Source organism: Coffea arabica, chromosome 2e (assembly GCF_036785885.1).
Source record: "Coffea arabica cultivar ET-39 chromosome 2e, Coffea Arabica ET-39 HiFi, whole genome shotgun sequence".
Lineage (NCBI taxonomy): Eukaryota > Viridiplantae > Streptophyta > Magnoliopsida > Gentianales > Rubiaceae > Coffea > Coffea arabica.
In genome coordinates this window covers 10,341,285-10,359,792 of record NC_092313.1, presented here as the reverse complement: position 1 = coordinate 10,359,792, position 18,508 = coordinate 10,341,285, and the positions used below count along the sequence as shown (strand labels likewise).

At 34.5% G+C, this 18,508-nt stretch overlaps 2 protein-coding genes across 4 annotated transcripts; both read left to right on the top strand.

Annotated features, from left to right (window-relative positions):
* Positions 1 to 3,189: 3,189 nt before the first annotated feature.
* Positions 3,190 to 10,220, top strand: LOC140036641 (receptor-like serine/threonine-protein kinase SD1-8). Of its 2 annotated transcripts, none has more exons than XM_072078863.1 (7): positions 3,190 to 4,650; positions 8,113 to 8,190; positions 8,383 to 8,573; positions 8,667 to 8,877; positions 9,003 to 9,240; positions 9,335 to 9,485; positions 9,638 to 10,220. In XM_072078863.1, the coding sequence occupies exons 1-7, from the start codon at positions 3,351 to 3,353 to the stop codon at positions 9,947 to 9,949; spliced, it is 2,481 nt and encodes an 826-aa protein (XP_071934964.1). In that variant the 5' UTR covers positions 3,190 to 3,350; the 3' UTR covers positions 9,950 to 10,220. The 2 variants fall into 2 exon arrangements, with proteins under 2 accessions (XP_071934964.1, XP_071934963.1); XM_072078862.1 differs by having other exon boundaries at positions 3,191 to 4,650; positions 8,113 to 8,280.
* Positions 10,221 to 13,766: 3,546 nt separating this feature from the next.
* On the top strand, positions 13,767 to 18,186 carry LOC113728539 (G-type lectin S-receptor-like serine/threonine-protein kinase At4g27290). 2 transcript variants are annotated; one of them, XR_011840206.1, is made up of 7 exons: positions 13,767 to 15,204; positions 16,082 to 16,237; positions 16,411 to 16,565; positions 16,676 to 16,886; positions 16,989 to 17,226; positions 17,390 to 17,487; positions 17,582 to 17,652. XR_011840206.1 is itself a non-coding variant. In XM_072078861.1 (7 exons), the coding sequence occupies exons 1-7, from the start codon at positions 13,935 to 13,937 to the stop codon at positions 17,888 to 17,890; spliced, it is 2,490 nt and encodes an 829-aa protein (XP_071934962.1). In that variant the 5' UTR covers positions 13,772 to 13,934; the 3' UTR covers positions 17,891 to 18,186. The 2 variants fall into 2 exon arrangements, 1 of the variants encoding a protein (XP_071934962.1); XM_072078861.1 differs by having other exon boundaries at positions 13,772 to 15,204; positions 17,337 to 17,487; positions 17,582 to 18,186.
* The last annotated feature ends 322 nt before the right edge of the window (positions 18,187 to 18,508 follow it).

Sequence of the window (18,508 nt, the reverse complement as noted above, 5' to 3'; positions counted from 1 at the left end):
AGCTCACGAGCTGGCACAGTATGCTATTTCAATTCCAGATGAAGTTTTTTGGGATTTTCCACTCCCTTTGTTTTTACTTGCTCTTTATGTGGGTCTTTCAATCAATTCATTCATGTATAAATCATCTCATGTTGCTTAAAAAGAATGTAACGGCAAATCAAAGAGAAAATGCACAAAAAAAGGTGTAATTTCTTTTTATCATTCATAGGTAACTTAAGACACTATTAATATTTCTTGCCTGTCATTTAAGTATCATATCGTGTTGTGTGTCGAAAAATTGGTGGTCATTGTATTCTGTAGTTGTCAATTCAAGAAATTGACCCGTTCTCATTGGAGAATAGTTTGGATTGTGATTTTCTACCAAAAAATTTGTTACGTTATTCATGAACATATTTTTTAATCATTTTTTTGATCTCGTATACATCAAATCACGATAATATATATTTTTCTTTTTACCAAAACTGCTAAAAATAACAATCCAAACGGACAATTTTTCAGTTGGACAAGGGTCAAAACAGTTCAAATTCTAGTACTATTTTAATTCAAATTAAGCCGTCTCAAAAATCAATTCTTAATATGTGTAACAAGTACTTTATCTTTTCATTAAGGTGTCCAATTGAGTAATTTAAAAGCTAATGTGGACAAAAATAATAAAATACGTCTTAAGAGAGATGCCCCCGATTTGACTAAACTTTTTCTCTTATTCTTTGCCAATCAGAGTTAACATCTGGGACCACCTGCAATCTCTTTCTCCTTAAAATTCAGCCTGTCACATTAACATTTGGTAAAGTTTAAAACTAAAGTTCAAGTAGCATTCAAATTAGAAAGGCTCCTTTAGACTGCTTTCGGATGAAACTTTTCAAGCTGTCTTTATAGGTCCTGTTTGGATTGCTACTTTTAGAAGTTTTTTTAAAAAAATATATTATAGTAATTTGATATATGTGAGTTTCAAAAGTAATTAGAAATGTTTTACAGAAAACATAAAAATTATTCTGCAAAAAAAATCATAGTCTTTTTAAAAATGACCAAACGTTATAACGGATCTAAATAATTTGAGGGGGAAAAAACTTTTTGATCATGAGTCTGAAAATTAAAAATTAAGCAATTACATTTTGGAAATGATCTCATACAATTTTAGGAAGTAATTCTTCTGTCCTAATTCACTCCAAAACATTTAATCCATGCAATATATGCAATTTAATTAGCTCCAAATCAAACCATGCTCAAAAGTGTTAGAATTGCGACATATGCGATCCATATGACTTATTCTAAGTTGATTGATAGTTTGATTGATTAATTGACATTTAGCTAGTAAGTATCTCCTATTAATGACATCATACGATATTATTCTCAATTATGATTCATAGTATGATTTCCTTGTGAAAGAAAACTTGCTATTTATTTACAAGTTACGATCCCTAACTGACCTATGCATAGCTTGTAATACTCTATCCATCCTACCGTTTACACAAAAAACAATTAGCGGGAGGCAAGTAATTCTATTACTATACTGCTACTTATTACATGTATGTGTATATTTTTAATCATTCTACACGAATTTAAGAATCTTTTAGACTAAGTGGCATTAGATGCACATTACATATAGTAGAATAGCAGTTAGTATGATTCATGCATCTAATCTAATAGTGTACAAAAATTGTTACACTAAGGATATAAAAATGATTAATCTTTAAAAAAAAAAAAAAAAAGAAATAAAACAAGAATACTATATGGCTTGAATCCAAGTCCGTAAGTACTCGTCGATATATATAATTCAAAAAATTGTTGTATTTATACATTTTAAGGGTAAATTATCTTTTATCCCCGTGTGATTTGGTGCTTTATTACACACCCACCTTATGATTTAAAGTTCTATAGATAAACCCCTCACGATTTGGGCTAAAGTGTTACCATTAGTTTTAAACCACTAATTTTTTTGTTAAAACTAGTGATTAATAGTAAAAAGTCAAAATTAAATTAACAAATTTACCTTTTCATTATTTATTTTTTTCCTCCAAACATAAAAAAGAAGAAATTGAAATAAAAAATAGATAAACAAGAACTAGAAAATACCATTAAATATTTGGTTTAAAAAACTATAATGACATTTATAGTCAAAAAGATTTTGTATTTTTTGTTTCTTATTTCCCTTCCATCTTTTTTGTTTCTTGATTATTTTTTTTAATTTCCCTTCCATCTCTTTTGTATTTGGAGAAAATTAGATTTTGTAAGCCAAAATATAGGTTTTCAATATAATCTCTTCTCTTCCCCAGAGAGAGAGAGAGAGAGAGAAGGGAAAAAAAAAAGAAAACAAGTAGTGAAAAAGGTGAATTTGTCAATTTATTAGTTTAACTTTGACTTTTTACTATTGACTGTTAATTTTAATGAAAAAATTAGCGATTACACTTTAATCCAAACCATGAGAGACTTATATATAAGTTTTTAAACTACAGGGAATTATGTGGTAAATTATCAAATTATGCAGGGGAATAAAAGGTAATTTACCCTGCATTTTAACAATACTTTAAAAAAAATATTTATATTCTTCATACAACCTTATAAAACACATAATCAAATTTTGGCACAGTATACTTCTCAAATTATACTTTAATTTTTGGAAAAAATTTTAAAATTTGTGTAATAATAATGACATCTCTCCCCAATTATATATAAAGCAGTAGCTATGTATATCATAACTTTATGGATTTATGCAGGTAAACATAATAAGGTGATAAAATCTTTGTTTGGATTGCATTTTTTTGGACTTTTTGTACAAAAAATACTGTAGCGATTTGATATATATAAGATAAAAAGGTGATTGAAAAATATGTCCATGAAAAACATAGCAATTTTTCTTTGAAAATCTGCAATCGAAACACACCCTTAATAAATTTAATATTTGATACACAAGAACAACAATTAGAAGCGGTTTAATCTTTAAAAATTGTAGTAATTTTATCTATATTTTGAGTTTTGTAACTTTTAAATATATTCGTACCATTCAAATATAAATTTATATGAGTAATTTTGTTGAACTCATATTTTTATGCCAAACTTTTGATTGTATTTTTAAAAGAAAATCCAACTATGTTTTACCCACTGCATGTTTTGAATTTTATTCGTGTTTCACAGCCAAAATGCAAGAACCATATAGCAGTATTTGTCCGACAAGATACGGAAAACATGCCCACGATGTTTCCTTTTCAAAGGAAGCCCAAAGCGGACCCCAAAGAGGAAAATCTTCAGTCAACTAACGATGCTTTCCTGCTAAAAAACCATCTCACCTGTCTTCACCAAGAAGATAACCAAAGAAAATTAAACATCCAAATGTTAGACAGAACCCTTGAAGAATGAGCTGCATCATCATCAAGCCTCATTTCTTCCAAATTTTCCTCTTCTTCGGCTCTTTAGCCCTGTTTGTTACAAACTTTGCCGTAGCTTTTGACGTCCTAACTTCAACAGAGCCCCTGACCAAAGACCAAACGTTAGTTTCATCCGGTGAAAATTTTGAATTAGGCTTCTTCAGACCTGGAGATTCAAACAAATGGTATGTTGGAATATGGTACAAGAAGATACTAACAGGCAAGACCATTGTTTGGGTAGCAAACAGAGACAATCCTCTGACAAACTCATCTGGGCTGTTGAAGATTGGTGATGATGGCAACATCCAAATTCTTGATCAAGCTGCAAATACAATATGGTCCTCAAATCTATCCAGGGTAGGCAACACTGTAGCACAGCTGCTAGACTCTGGAAATTTCATACTACGTTACACAGACGACGCTGATCCTGAAAATTATCTCTGGCAAAGCTTTGATCACCCCACTGATACATTGTTACCTGGGATGAAGCTCGGGTGGGACGCGAAAACTGGCCTAAACAGATACTTGACATCATGGAAAAATGCCGATAATCCATCTTCAGGTGACTACAGTTTTGTGCTTGATATTCATGGGTTCCCCGAATGTTTCTTGATGAATAAAGGCAACAAATCGTACCGCAGCGGACCCTGGAATGGCCTCAGATTTAGCGGTGTCCCAGAAATGAAGGCCAGTAGTCCTGTCATGACCTTTTTATTTGTGAACACTAAAGACGAGGTATATTACTCATTCGAGTTGCATAATGCATCATTGTATTCAAGATTGGTTGTGTCTTATAGTGGAAGTCTTCAGAGATTTACTTGGATAGATGATAGCAAAATATGGAACCTTTTTTGGTACGCCAGAAAAGATCAGTGCGACGCCTACAAAGAATGTGGAAATTATGGTGTATGTGACACAAATGCTTCGCCAGTTTGCAATTGTATGCAGGGATTTGAGCCCAGAAATCCACAGGCTTGGAATCTGAGAGATGGATCCGATGGATGTGTCAGGAAGCATAAATTGGATTGTGGGAATGACGGGTTTTTGTCACTGCATAACATGAAATTGCCGGAGAGTTCTAGCACGCTTGTGGTCTCCGGCATGAGTTTAGCCGACTGTGAAACGATGTGCCGGAAAAATTGTTCTTGTACGGCTTACGCTAATTCGAATCTTACAGCTGGTGGTTCTGGATGTGCTATTTGGGCCACGGACCTTCTTGATATGAGGCTGTATGCGGCGGATGAAGGTGGCCAAGATCTGTATGTTCGGGTGGCAGCTTCAGATTTAGGTACGTTTCTTTCAATATAATTAGCTGCAAATTTTGATGCGTTCGGTTCAATTTTTGCCAGAAAGTTGGACTAATTTGTCTTCGGCCATAAATGCATTGCCTATCAAATTATAATTGCATTAGCCGTCCATTATGTTTCATAAGTATTAGTACTTATATTTTAGAAAGGATGGTGGGGGGTGGTAACTGCTAAGGAAAGAAGAAGGAAGAGAGGAGAAAAGAATGGAAACAGACCCCAGAAAAAAATAAAGTACTATATTGTTTTAACTCCTAAGATGAAAGGAAATACGCTTTAGATTCTAATTTCACTACTATAGTGCTAATATAGAGTTTAAAAAGTTTTTGGGGTGGTTAACGGCGAGATATTAGGGGTCTGATAATGAAAATGAAAGTTTCAAGTGTATTTGCCAAAAATGAAAAAAGTTCGACGGGTATTTATGCAAAACTTGGGAATTTTTTTTTTTTTAAAAAAAAAAAAACCAATTTCACCTATTTTTGACTAATGTTAAGTTAAAATTTTTGTTCATAATTATTTATGTGTATTGGCAGTGGGGTTCTCGCCAAGTGTTTTTAATTTTTAATGTGAGAACAAAACGTTTGGTGCAACGCTTTGAAAAATTGATGAAGTTGGTAAGTGGATAATTGAATAATACCTATCGGCTATCGCATATTTTTTTTTCTGAGAAAACAGCGACCAAAGAATGATGATCGTTTATTAGTAGTGTTTCCAGCTATACTTCTTCTGACATGGCCGCCATCTTTATCTTTTATTGAGAAGTACTGTAGTATTTAGCAGATAGGGGAATCGTATCAAATATACTACTATATCAATCATGGCCGGGCGGTCGCCATCCAAAATTCTACATCAAGCACCCGATTGCAAGTAGTTTTAGGCTTTTGGCATTAATCCTTTTTATAAAGGCCCCTCCTTTACTGTTCAGAATTTTTTCAGATTTGGGATTTGCTTTCTTGCACTGAATAGCTAGGTAGAAATTCTGAATAAACTATGATCATAGCTAGCTAGGTGGATATTGTGGAGGATTTGTTTTGAGTTTAGTATACCATTATTTTGCTGCCTTAAAATTAGTCGAAGAAAATGGTGAAATCGCATGAACAAAACAGAAGCCAATATTATTAATAAACTAATTAGAAATCGTTCGGCACGATTTGCTTGACAAAGAAAATTGAACTAATGTAAAAAAATGCATGCCAATTCTTACCCATTAATTATTTTTGAAGCAGTTTAGTCAGCCCATCGGAGTAGCCTTGACTTCACCTAACCCAAAATTAATTCTTGAGTTTCCGTATCTAATAAACCACTACTACTAAACAACAAAATAGACTTTTATGAAGTGGCGCTCTTATTTTCAAATCCACTCTCAAAAATCTTAATTCGAAATGATAATACATAATTATGTCCATCACATATTGCCAAACACAAGGGTTTCTCTCTCCAAGTAATACCTTTCTCTCTTTTCTTTTACAATGCAAAAATTCTTTTTGTTTTCCTTTGCCATAAGAATGTTCAAGAATTGATAACTGACAATATTGGAATCTAGTCAAAGTCAGGATCAATATAAAGGGTCTATTAGTGCATAATTAGTATTGAACATTATGCAAATCAATCACTATGATTAGAGCTAAGCCAATAATATTAATATTAGGGTCATAAATCATGCAATGTGTAGTTTCTTGGGTCCACGAGGAATCCTTGAATAGCTGCGTGACGTTCTAGAGGCGGGCTCAAGCTGAATTTTCGATTTTGGAGATATCCCACCAAGAATTTTCAAATAAACCGGGCCCTCTTAGTAATAAGTCTATATTTAACGCTCACCTGAATGCGACGGGACCTAATTCCAATTCATATGTTTCTTCTGCTAAAACCCCATAGAAATAGAAAAGGGTCTGAAAATTACCCAATCTTCAACCGCCATTGGCCGACGTTGTTGACCTGGTGGCAAGGGTTGGTAAGTTAAGTAGCGGTACTTAACTAACAAGACTGTCCGAGCATGACTTGCAATCCATATTATTGTGTTTGGATGGTAGATTATTTAGGACAATTTCCTTTTTAAAACTACTTCAGTACTTTTTTATGTGACATATGTGAAAAAAAGTGAATAAAAAATGTATTTATGATGCAAGTAAATAAATTTACGTAAATAATTCACTATCCAAACAAACTGAGTCCTGTATTGCATAATATTTCATTCCAAAAACAATAATATTTATTTGTCGCCATTAAATTCAGGCCATAAAATGGTCCAAGTCTCATGGATGGATTTTTACAACTTTGACATTTAAGTGCAAGAAAATATCATCTTCTTTGGAAGTCAAAAGAAAAACTTTTCACATTTAAGTTGATCTCAAAACTTTTTATCTATGATTTAGCCACACTAAGTAACCACTATGAGTTTGCATTTGTGGAGTTGTGAGTCTTTATTTTTTTTTTCTTTTTCTGAAAATAATGAATTTATGTATTAACCAACTTGCATTTGTTCTTTTGCTTCGGGCTTAATTGCTATCTTTTGCCTTTTGATAAAATAGAATTTCCAGTTGGGCCAAGACGTTTTTATGGTTTTTATTTGATAAAGTAGCTTTTAAAAAACTTTTTATTTTTCCTTTTTGCTTTATGAGTGATTACAACTGAGCTTAAGAACTTGTGATGTCATTAGTGGTTTGATTACGAAGATCACTAGGGATGATGAGGTTAATGAGCGATAAATTAAGCAGCTGGATGTCTTAAGGGCTTAGATTTGTGAAAATACTGGGCACGCGGGAAGGTATTGGGCTCTGGCCCAACTTCCATGCACAGAACTTGGACTATGGACTGGTCTGGGAAGGCTTAATTGCAGATTAACCCCTATAATTAGGGAGTAAATGTTACATAAAAGAAAATTGATAATTTAAGGAAGCAAGGACTAGTTAAGTAAGAACGAATTGTATATCTTACTAAAGACCAAGATTGAATGTTAAATAATCAGCAATGTAAATGCCTATTTTGCCAAGGGCTACCGTCCTTAACCGAGGATACATATAATTATAATCACACACTGCCGGATTTACATAAGCCTCCAATGTGATCTTAATGGGAGCCTAACAGTTTAGTCCAAGTCTATGATCCTTACTCTTTGTATCATCCTCTGGCAGTCTGGCTAGTTTCAGTCAGCATGTATGAAAGGAATTCCATGATTTCTAATCGACATTTCTCCTGATGTTATTTCTAGCATGAATAATGACACAAGAGGTAAACATGTACTGTCCAATGAATCAAGACTTCATATATGCTGCTTAAGTTACAAAACCATCTAGTTTTTGTCCTTCCTGCAATAAGGGAAAAAAGGCATACTTGTTGTAGTTCAGTTAGTCCGCACTACAGCCCTGCATTAGCACTCTTTTAGTGTTGATTAAGATGTTCAAACGTGCGGCGGGCTAATATTTCTGATTTTTCCATTTGGATTTCAGATCAGGCTGGTAATGTTGGCTCTGGAAATGACTCTGACAAGAAAACTAGGATCATCATTGTGACAGCCATAGCAGCTGGTATTCTTCTTATGCTCTCAGTAATAGGTATAATTTTTGTTTGGAAGAGGAAATCGCAACATGTCCAAAAGAGCATTATAGATCATAGAGGTAACTAAAAAGTTACAGATTTTCTCCAAGCTTCAGTGGTATTATTAAATACTCAAGAGTTATTGCATAATACTTAACAATGCCTGCTTTCATTTTCTCCAGGTTCACGCGAAAGAAGTCAAGATCTTCTGTTGAAAGCAGCAGTTATTCCCAGTAAAAGGGATCATTCTGGTGAAAGCACCACTGAGGAACTTGAGCTTCCATTATTTGATTTTAGCACCATAACATTGGCTACAGACAACTTCTCTGAAAAGAATAAGCTAGGACAAGGTGGATTTGGCTGTGTTTATAAGGTATGTCTCAATTATGATTCGAGGAGTTGATATATTGAAGTACTTTCAACGTCAAAAGAAGAGCTTGCGACAATGTCTTAATGATGATATCAGGGTATGTTGGTTGAAGATCAAGAAGTAGCAGTGAAAAGGCTCTCCAAGAACTCGGGGCAAGGAATAGAAGAATTCAAAAACGAAGTTAGATTGATCGCTAGGCTTCAGCACAGAAATTTAGTTCGCCTTTTAGGTTGTTGCATCAACATGGAAGAGAAGATTCTCATTTACGAATATATGGAAAATAAGAGCCTGGATTCAATCTTGTTTAGTAAGCCTGCTGTTCTTGTAGTTTTGCCAATATGGTTTTTGTTATTGGAACGCACTTAGCAGAGTTACAATTTTCTTCAAAATCTCGACAACTAGTTTTGATGGATGTATGCCTAATTTGCTCAGATAAAGAGAGAAGCTCGTTGCTCCATTGGCAAAGGCGTTTCAACATCATTTGTGGGATTGCTCGGGGCCTTCTTTACCTACACCAAGACTCACGGTTCAGAATTATTCATAGAGACCTCAAAGCAAGCAATATTCTCCTTGACAAAGAAATGAACCCCAAAATTTCAGATTTTGGCATGGCAAGAATTTTTGGAGGAGATGAGACAGAAGCAAACACAAGAAGAGTAGTTGGAACATAGTAAGCAGCAAATGCAAATCCTTAGTAGCATTCGGCTTTACATTAATGCACTGCCACTTACAACTATATCCTGGATGCTTTTTTTTTTTTGCAGCGGTTACATGTCCCCAGAATACGCAATGGATGGCGTCTTCTCTATTAAATCTGACGTTTTCAGTTTTGGAGTTCTTGTCTTGGAGATAGTGAGTGGTAAGAAGAACAGAGGATTCTATCATATGAACAACCAACTCAATCTTCTTGCACATGTAAGTCTAGCTTATTCAAAATTTGTGTGTTAAATTTTTGCATTGAAAACAAAGAGTTACATATCCATACTTCTATAAACTTTTCTTTCCTAAGGAAAAGGGCATTGATGAAATTGTGGTCACTGACAAAAAGATTACATGAAATCGCACAGGCTTGGAAGCTGTGGAGGGAAGGCAGAGGATTAGAAGTAATGGATTCAGCAGCAGGTGAACTGTATTCCACTGTTGACGTAATGAGATGCATACATGCGGGTCTACTTTGCGTGCAGGAGCATGCAGAAGATAGACCGAACATGGGAACTGTGGTTCTGATGTTAAGCAGTGAAAGTGCATCACTGCCCCAGCCTAAACACCCCGGATTTTGCCTTGGAAGAAGGCCCCATGATACAACTTCATCTTCAAGTAGACAAGATGAATCTTGCACTGTAAACCAACTTACGGTAACTATCCTTGATGGCCGGTAGTTGAGGAATGCCCTCGAGCAAAAGCAGAATTGTATAGGTCATTGAATTCGACAAGAATTTTCTGTTCATACATGATTTTCTTTTTGCTTCTTTTAGTTGATACCTAGAGATTCATACATCTTTGTTGATTTAAGATACAAAAATCATGCACTTGATATAATTCTTTTCTTTTTTTTCCCCCTTCTTGCTGGAGTTCGCTGTAAATTTATCTGTTTTGTTGAGAATGGAAACATGGAAGTAATTTTGAATGAACTATCGAGCATGATCTCTATCTCTGCCTTTCCACTCACTATCCTTGTTGAAGTAACCAAACTGTCTGTTCTGACTTCTGATTACGTATCGCTCCAATGATTTATTACCGAGCAGAACTGTACCAGGCAGTTGGGAGTTGAGACACTATTGAAATGGATAACACAACATAAATCATTCTCAGACTAAAATCTCACAGAACACCACACGTAAGAGCCCGATTCAGTGCGAGGATCTGACATGAAATAAATGTGTTCAAGACTTTGACAATCGTTGGAGTCAACTACATAATACAGTAGCGAGGAAGCGTTGTCTTGATTCATTAAATTGAGTAAACGCCAATTGAATAAAGATGTTTGGTCGGCAGACACTAGTATACCGTGGGACGCCTTCTTTGAAAGGTTTCACCATCAGAATTGAAGCATATGGTCCGAAATTCAGAATCAATCCTTTGTTACCTTCACATGTATCTAACATGGAAGAATTAGGTAAATTGTGCTCAAAAGTCAAAACCTCGAAAACTTCGTAGCTCCACCGAAACCTCCAGAACAGAAAAGAAAGCTCCCAATGCTTGAACAACGGATTGCGAACCAACCCACCTGGTCATTACTACGTAAAAAGTGTAGCCTTGATCTTATTTTTTGTCATTTCAATTATGCCCTTATTAATTTCTGGTTAAAGTTTCATATAATCTTAATTGTAGATGGTTTAGAAGAAAATAATGGTTGATTACTAAGATCACCATATTGCATCATACCATATTGATTTGAGAAACATCTTCTTAAAGTTATAAACAGTGAAATGATTTAATGATTTGAGAAACATTTCTTGGATAAATTAAATAAGTTGTTCACATCCAATTCATAAGGGGAAGAATTTTTCATGTTTCACCCAATGGAATTTCAATATACAAAAAGGTATAACAACTTTATAACTGAAATAGCAATATTAAATTGGAAAAAAAATCTGAAATAGCACCATATAAACCATTATTATCATTTATAGCAATTCCTCAAAACAAGAAAAACTGAAAACTATTCGTAAAATGACATAAAGTGAATAGCAAAAGAATTAAAAAGATCAAAATATAATTCAAATAATGCCAAAGACAACATCCAAATAACTGACATTTAAGGGAAGATAAGCATTGTTATTTGCAGTAATATAGGAATGCTTCATTTTGTATTGGTTTGAACAAATAAGTCCATCTATCAAGCCATGCAGAAGCCATCTCCATTTATAAAATAAGAATTATAATAAGAGTAAATTTAAAATGAAGAACGATATCCAAATTATTTTTTTGTGATGCCCAAAGTACCCTTATTTTTCTAATGATTACATATATTTATTGTATTGCAATATTAGTGAATAATGGTAGCAGTTATGAAATGAAAAATTTTAAAATTAAGTAAATTTTATTTATGGTGACAATTGTAATTAGGCAGATTTAGTGTATTCCAATAATTGACAATAATGTAGATGTTATGGATTAAAGTTGGCAATTGAAAAAATAAAACACTACAATATACTAAAAATTAATATTAAAATTGTTAATTAGCCAGAATTCTCATTCCAATTCCATGATTATTAAAAACATTGATACCGAAACAAAAAAATATTGTGCTGATATGAAAAAAGTAGACTTGTTGCTTTTGCTTTGCATTGGATTTTGATTAAAAAAAATGATTAAAAGAAAAAAATGGAAAAAAACTCAACTATTTATGAAATTTTAATTGTCAGAATGTACAAGCCAAAAAAAGAACTTTACTTGGTGGATCATTTATATTCCATTATTGACAAAAATAGCAATAAAAAGAATACAAATAATTGAAATTACACGTATGTTTATTATTTTAGCTTAATTATATTCTTCATTTATAAAAAATGGTAACGATTGTAGTTTATATGTAATAAAATCATGAATATACAACAATTTTGGTAAAACATGATATTATCAATATTTGATATGTTAGAATTCAAGCCATAAATCAACAAATATTTGGTTCATGATTCCAAATTTAATCAATGCTTTTCGTCTCTTTCCATTTAATACAATTTCTAAAAGTTACTAGTCAAAGAAAATAAATAACATAAAAATATTATATTATGATGTTGATGATCAAAATTTCACAAAAATTTTTTAGTATCTAAAGAATAATATATTTTAAGATATTATAATCACGTGCAAATCATGTAAACTATTACTAGTCTCTGAAATGTGTTAAACTTAATGGTTTATACTTGATAACTAGTATTGATCATCCCCAACCAGCGATAAGTACTTGATATCCCATAATTATCTCTAATAACTTGATAGTGGCAAATGGTTGTCAGATCAGATTAGTTTTTTTTAAGAGGTTTTGAATTCAAAATCTTTTACTTATAATCCCTCCTACCTTACCATTTAACCCAACCCAACCCTCTCCTAATGATTATCAGATTGACCATTCTTATCAGGAATTAAAGTGATAAACTCCATACGGTTCATTTATCATCTATTTATTCCTATAAATGCCAAATATACATCACAAAAGACATATTCATTCTCATTACAACTATTAGTCACTGATTACTTAATTTAGAGAAAACTATTACTCATTGATTAATTAACTTTGAGGGCAGCCAACTTTGAGAATTCATCCATTCCAAAGCTATTACTCACTGATTACTTAACCCTGGTCCTCTACAATTCATACTTGCTTCTGCTGAACTACTTCCATCTTACCCAGTTCAGTTTGGCACCATTGATTTGTGTTTTTACAGTCTTCTCTCACGCAGGGAACAGGGTAAGGGTAAGGGTAAGAAAACGGTGACATCAAAAGGCCCACGAGACCAAGACAAGACGACCAATCAAATGCGGCCCAGCTGTCTGAAAAAATCTTCCGAGCAGTCCTAGTATGACCGTCAAGGCGTCAACCGAACATAGTACTATCATTTTGGTTTTAATTAAGCTTTTAAGTCAATTCAAAATATCAATTCCTAGTGGTGACATGGGACTTATCAAAATTATTGGGGTAAATTACATATAATTTCAATGTAGTTTGATCCATTGATACATAATTTTCTTAACATTTCAAAATATTTACTTTACCCCCTTATACTTTCATATAAAGTGGAAATTTTTTTTAAAAAAAAATCCCTTTTGCAACGTTTGGTTGAAGTACCAATATTGTTCTTAATTAACTACTAAATTGAACACCATCTTTACACTTACACAAACTATTATAGTGTTTGGTTTAGGTCAGGAATTGACACCAAAACCAACCATAGTCATACATTTTGTTCAAAAAAGAAATACTTTAAATCATTCTAAAGTGTAAAAACAAACTTCTTGTATTATTATTTTTTTCCCGTGAAATGAAAAATTTGTTCATGTGTCATCCATCCAACTATAATAGTGAATACTGTATATATAATTTACTCTTAAATGAATTAATCTATTCTCTTGGCAAAAACTAGCTCAGCCCTAAACAAAACTAAGTAGGATAAATGACTTGAATACAAACCTATAATGAAGTTTCTGATTCCCATTTTGATACATAATGCAAACAAAGCACTCCAAAAGATATTCGTCCCACGAGACCTTGTAAGTCAAAGATGGTGACCTATTATTGGAACTACTTCCTCTAGCACAGACCTTTCAAAATCAATTTTCAAAAACTCCTCTACCAGTTCATTGCATAATGGATTGTTTAAAGTATATTGAGAGGCCCCTTTAGCTTGCTAATTTGAAAGAATGGACTTTCCTCGGCTGTTTTCCCTTTCAGTTCTTCTCATATTGACATTTCTTGCTTCCTACTCCTCCATTGCAATAGACACCTTAACACCAAATCAGAACCTCACCGATGGCCAAATCTTGCTGTCCTCCAACCAGATTTTTCAGCTGGGATTCTTTACTCCAGGAAAGTATGGTAAAAGATATTTGGCCATATTGTATCATAACGTCCCTACCACGACAGTGGCTTGGGTAGCAAACAGAGATAATCCTCTCAGCGATTCATTAGCCCATCTAACGATGAGGTCTGATGGTGCTTTATTGCTTTACAACAGCTCCATGGCTGTTGTATGGTCTATGAATGAAACAATGACGGGCCAGAGTCCAATTCTGCAGCTTCTAGGTACAGGTAATCTTGTAGTCAGAAAACAGGATAATACTAATGCAAGCGATTACATTTGGCAGAGCTTTGATCATATGTCTGATACTATGTTGCCTGGAATGAAACTTGGATTGAAGTTGAAAACTCGTACCAGCAACTACATGAGATCCTGGAAAAGTCCTGATGACCCTTCTGATGGAGAGTTTACATTCAGCTTGGAAACGCCTGAAACACCTCAGCTTTTACTGCGTAGCGGATCAAACAAGGATTACAGGTGGGGGCCTTTTGATGGTGATAGGTTTAGTGGTGGTAACCGATTGAGGAACAACACAGTCTTCAAGCCTATATTTGTTTCTACTGCTGATGAAATTTATTATACTTTTGAAGCACTGGATAATTCTATTTTAATGCGGTCCGTTGTGACACCACTTGGTGGAATTCAGTATCTCACATGGCGAAATGGTAGTAAAGACTGGAGCCTGACTGTAGAGGTAAATAGGCTCTATTGTGATCGATATGGAATGTGTCGAGGAAATGGAAATTGCTATGCGGATGATCCTCCGTGCAGGTGTTTAGAAGGGTTTGCTCCGCGCTCGCCACAAGATTGGAGATTATATGATTATTCAGATGGTTGCAAGAGGAAATTTGATCTGAATTGTAGTAACAGAGATGGTTTTGTGAAGTATGATGGACTGAAGTTGCCAGATAACGTGGTTGTGTGGCCTAATCTTACCCCTGAAGAATGTGCAGCAGAGTGTCTGAGAAAATGTGATTGTATGGCCTACACCCGAATCAACCCTCTAGGTAATGGCAGCCAGTGTGTAGTTTGGTTCGGTGACTTAATTGACCTCAGAGATTTCCCTGAAGAAGGCGAAGAACTGTATATACGCATGGCACGTGCTGAAATAGGTAAGCGCTTGTATTCTGCTGTCTGGAATGTCATATTAGAGTATGGTAATGTCTTGCTCGTATTAGTTTTGACATCAGGAATGCACTAATATTTTGTAGAGGATGTAGAATTCTTGTGTTCGAGAAGTTTGTTTCAGTTTCTCTTCATGATGAACATCCCGTGCTTCGCACAGTAAAGATGAAATTAGTGACTAACTGGAGCAATTATATCATGCGACTGTCCATTTATATGCATCAACTTTGTTAGCTTAATTGGATTCTCTGAAATGAAAACTCTAGCATAAAGGGAGTGCATTCAACTCAATGCTTTTCTGAAGAGGAATCTTTCGAAAATTGATCTAATGAACGAGTATCAACCGTACTTCCTCACTACAAAGAAGCACAACTAGTCTATAGACCTTCGAGGTTGTTGATCTTCACTTCAAATTCTGTCATCTGATGTGGATCTTTAAACAAGCTGCATGAGAGGCTTCCTACCTAATTAATGTTGCTCAGTTAGCTTATATTAGTTACTTTGATAATATGCTGCAACCACTAAATGAAAACTTTATCGTCCCTTCCCTCCAGGAGGGTATAATGGCTGTATGTCTAATCCTTGTGAAGGGCCATTCTACCACATATCATGATCAACTTGTTTGTATTGCTCTGGTTCTTCTGAAGAGCGGACTGCAAAGATAGAATGAAACTCTTATGTTTCTTCTAGTTCTTGTTTCTTTTGCTGCAAAGACTTAAAAAAAAATCTCCGCATACATCTAGCCACCATAGAGAGCAAACTTCTTCCCAACTCTGCTAAACAACTTTAGTATACTGTGCCTAATTATATATGTAGCAGACATTTCGATTGTCATAGTTACTCAGCTGTATTTTTAACTACCAGATTCAATTGCTAAAAACAAATGGAGAAAGCATATGAGATTAGTTGTTGCCATCACGATGTTATCAGCTTTTGCGCTGCTTCTCTTGGCTATCTTGGCTTGGTACAAGCTGAGACCAAAGGGGAGAAGAGAGGAGGATACCATATCAATGCCAAAAGGTATTTCAAATTTTCCTTTTCCTATTAATTTCAGAGGTTTGTCACATGGTTTGGTACTTGGAACAGTGACTAGATTCAAGTTATACTGCTTTCATCGAAAGGATTTGGATGCTGAGAAAGCTAATATAGGTATTATACTAGATTCCTCCATTTAACTCCAAGTACCATTGCAGCCCATGAGAGCAAGTCATTCCCCCATTATGAGGAAGAAAGTCAAGACGAGGACCTTGATTTACCTATATTTGATCTAGCAACGATTTCTGCTGCTACAGATCAGTTTGCCTTAGGTAATAAGATTGGACAGGGTGGTTTTGGTCCTGTATATAAGGTATGGCTTATTTTTCCTTCCATTCAGTTAGTAATTAGAAGACAAATGCAGAAAAGAAAAATCAACCGTTAAGCATGATATTAATTGGTTTTTACTGTACTTGTACACAGGGCGAATTACCTAATCGATTAGAAGTAGCAGTAAAGAGGCTTTCACAGAATTCAGGTCAAGGCCTAAGAGAGTTTAAGAATGAAGTTATACTGATTGCAAAGCTTCAACATCGTAACCTTGTTAGGCTACTCGGATGCTGCATTCAAGGCGATGAAAAAATGTTGGTCTACGAGTACCTGGCAAACAAAAGCTTGGACAACTTTATATTTGGTACCCCATCAGATCTCATTACATGTTGCCCTCATGATTCTACCCTTTCAGTTATTAAGCTAAATTAACTAACCTGCGTACTGATTTCCATAAAACTTTCAGATCGGATAAAAAGAAAGCTACTTCCATGGAGTATACGCTTCAACATCGTTTTGGGCATTGCAAGAGGGCTGCTTTATCTTCACCAAGATTCCAGATTGAGAATTATCCACAGAGATCTGAAAACTAGTAATATTTTACTTGATAGAGAGATGAACCCAAAAATCTCAGACTTTGGCATTGCAAGAATTTTTGGTGGAGAAATAACTGAAGAAAAGACTCGGAGAATTATTGGTACATAGTAAGTAATACTAACACACAAGAAAAAATGAACCTCATATTTCTTTGTCTGCCTTTTTGGTGTGATTCAGTTTGGTCATCAACGTTTACAAATGCTGGATTTGGATGCAGTGGTTACATGTCCCCCGAATATGCAATGAGTGGTCATTTTTCTGTAAAATCAGATGTATTCAGCTTTGGAGTCATAGTGCTGGAGATTATAAGTGGCAGGAAGAATTGGGGATTTTATGATCCAGACCATGACCATAACCTGATAGGACATGTAAGTGCATGGAAAAGAATTATATACTTCAAATTCATCCTATCGAACTAATTGTATTTACTCATTCTTACCCATTGAACTCAATCTGTTTCAGACCTGGAAACTCTGGAATGAAAAAAGATCTATTGAACTAGTTGATGACATATTGGACGGATCATTTTCGAAGGATGAAGTCTTAAGATGCATCCAAGTGGCCCTTCTATGCGTCCAGCAACGAACTGAAGAAAGACCAACAATGAGTACTGTGGTATTTATGCTAAGTAATGAAAATGTGGAGTTGCCACAACCCAAAGAACCCGGTTTTGTTTCAGAGAGATCTGCCATGCAGATTGATTCTTCATCTAGCGGTCAAGATTTTCACACAGGAAAGCATATAACTTTCACAACTGCAGAGGGACGATAACACTTCAAAAACAAAAAAATTCTCCAGTTTTGTACAGATCTGGATACATGATCACAAATGAGGCACCTCTCCAGCATCTTAGTTTCTAGTGTACCATACCTCATCCCATTTATTAAAGTGACTTGTATTGTACTGGGGAAGTGAAAGTTGGAAGTTATTCCTTAATTCTTTGATATTCTCCCCCCACGCCAATCCCCCCAACCCACAAAAAAAAAAAACCCAAAATCCCCAACAAAAAATAACTCTTTAAAATCAAAATGTGTTTATACTAGTATTTCTTCTGGTTAATTTTCATATTTGAAGTCTCTTCTTATTATCTATGACTGTAAAGATCAATAATCAACCGATCAAGAAAATGAAAGACTGAAAGAAAACCTGTTGGCCAGATCCGACTTTTCTCTTCTTCATGTTTTTGGTGCAGTATTTCAGTTCTGATTGGATTGTAAGTTATTTGGGATTATTTAGGATATTTTTACTGTAACACTTTTTGTGATGTGATGTATGTGAGATAAAAAGATATTGGAAAGATAAAAATATGTATTGAAAATTGTAAAAATGATGTAAGCAAATAAAATTGAGGAAATATGAAGCAATCCAAACAAACCCAGTCTAGTATTT

Excerpts from the sequence above, each read along its gene's own strand:
- LOC140036641 (XM_072078862.1), top strand. The coding sequence starts at position 3,351 with ATGAGCTGCATCATCATCAAGCCTCATTTCTTCCAAATTTTCCTCTTC. Across the intron at positions 8,281-8,382 it reads GAGCATTATAGATCATAGAG|GTTCACGCGAAAGAAGTCAA; the intron begins GTAACTAAAAAG and ends CATTTTCTCCAG. Across the intron at positions 8,878-9,002 it reads CCTGGATTCAATCTTGTTTA|ATAAAGAGAGAAGCTCGTTG; the intron begins GTAAGCCTGCTG and ends TAATTTGCTCAG.
- LOC113728539 (XM_072078861.1), top strand. The coding sequence starts at position 13,935 with ATGGACTTTCCTCGGCTGTTTTCCCTTTCAGTTCTTCTCATATTGACA. Across the intron at positions 16,238-16,410 it reads TACCATATCAATGCCAAAAG|CCCATGAGAGCAAGTCATTC; the intron begins GTATTTCAAATT and ends GTACCATTGCAG. Across the intron at positions 16,566-16,675 it reads GTTTTGGTCCTGTATATAAG|GGCGAATTACCTAATCGATT; the intron begins GTATGGCTTATT and ends ACTTGTACACAG.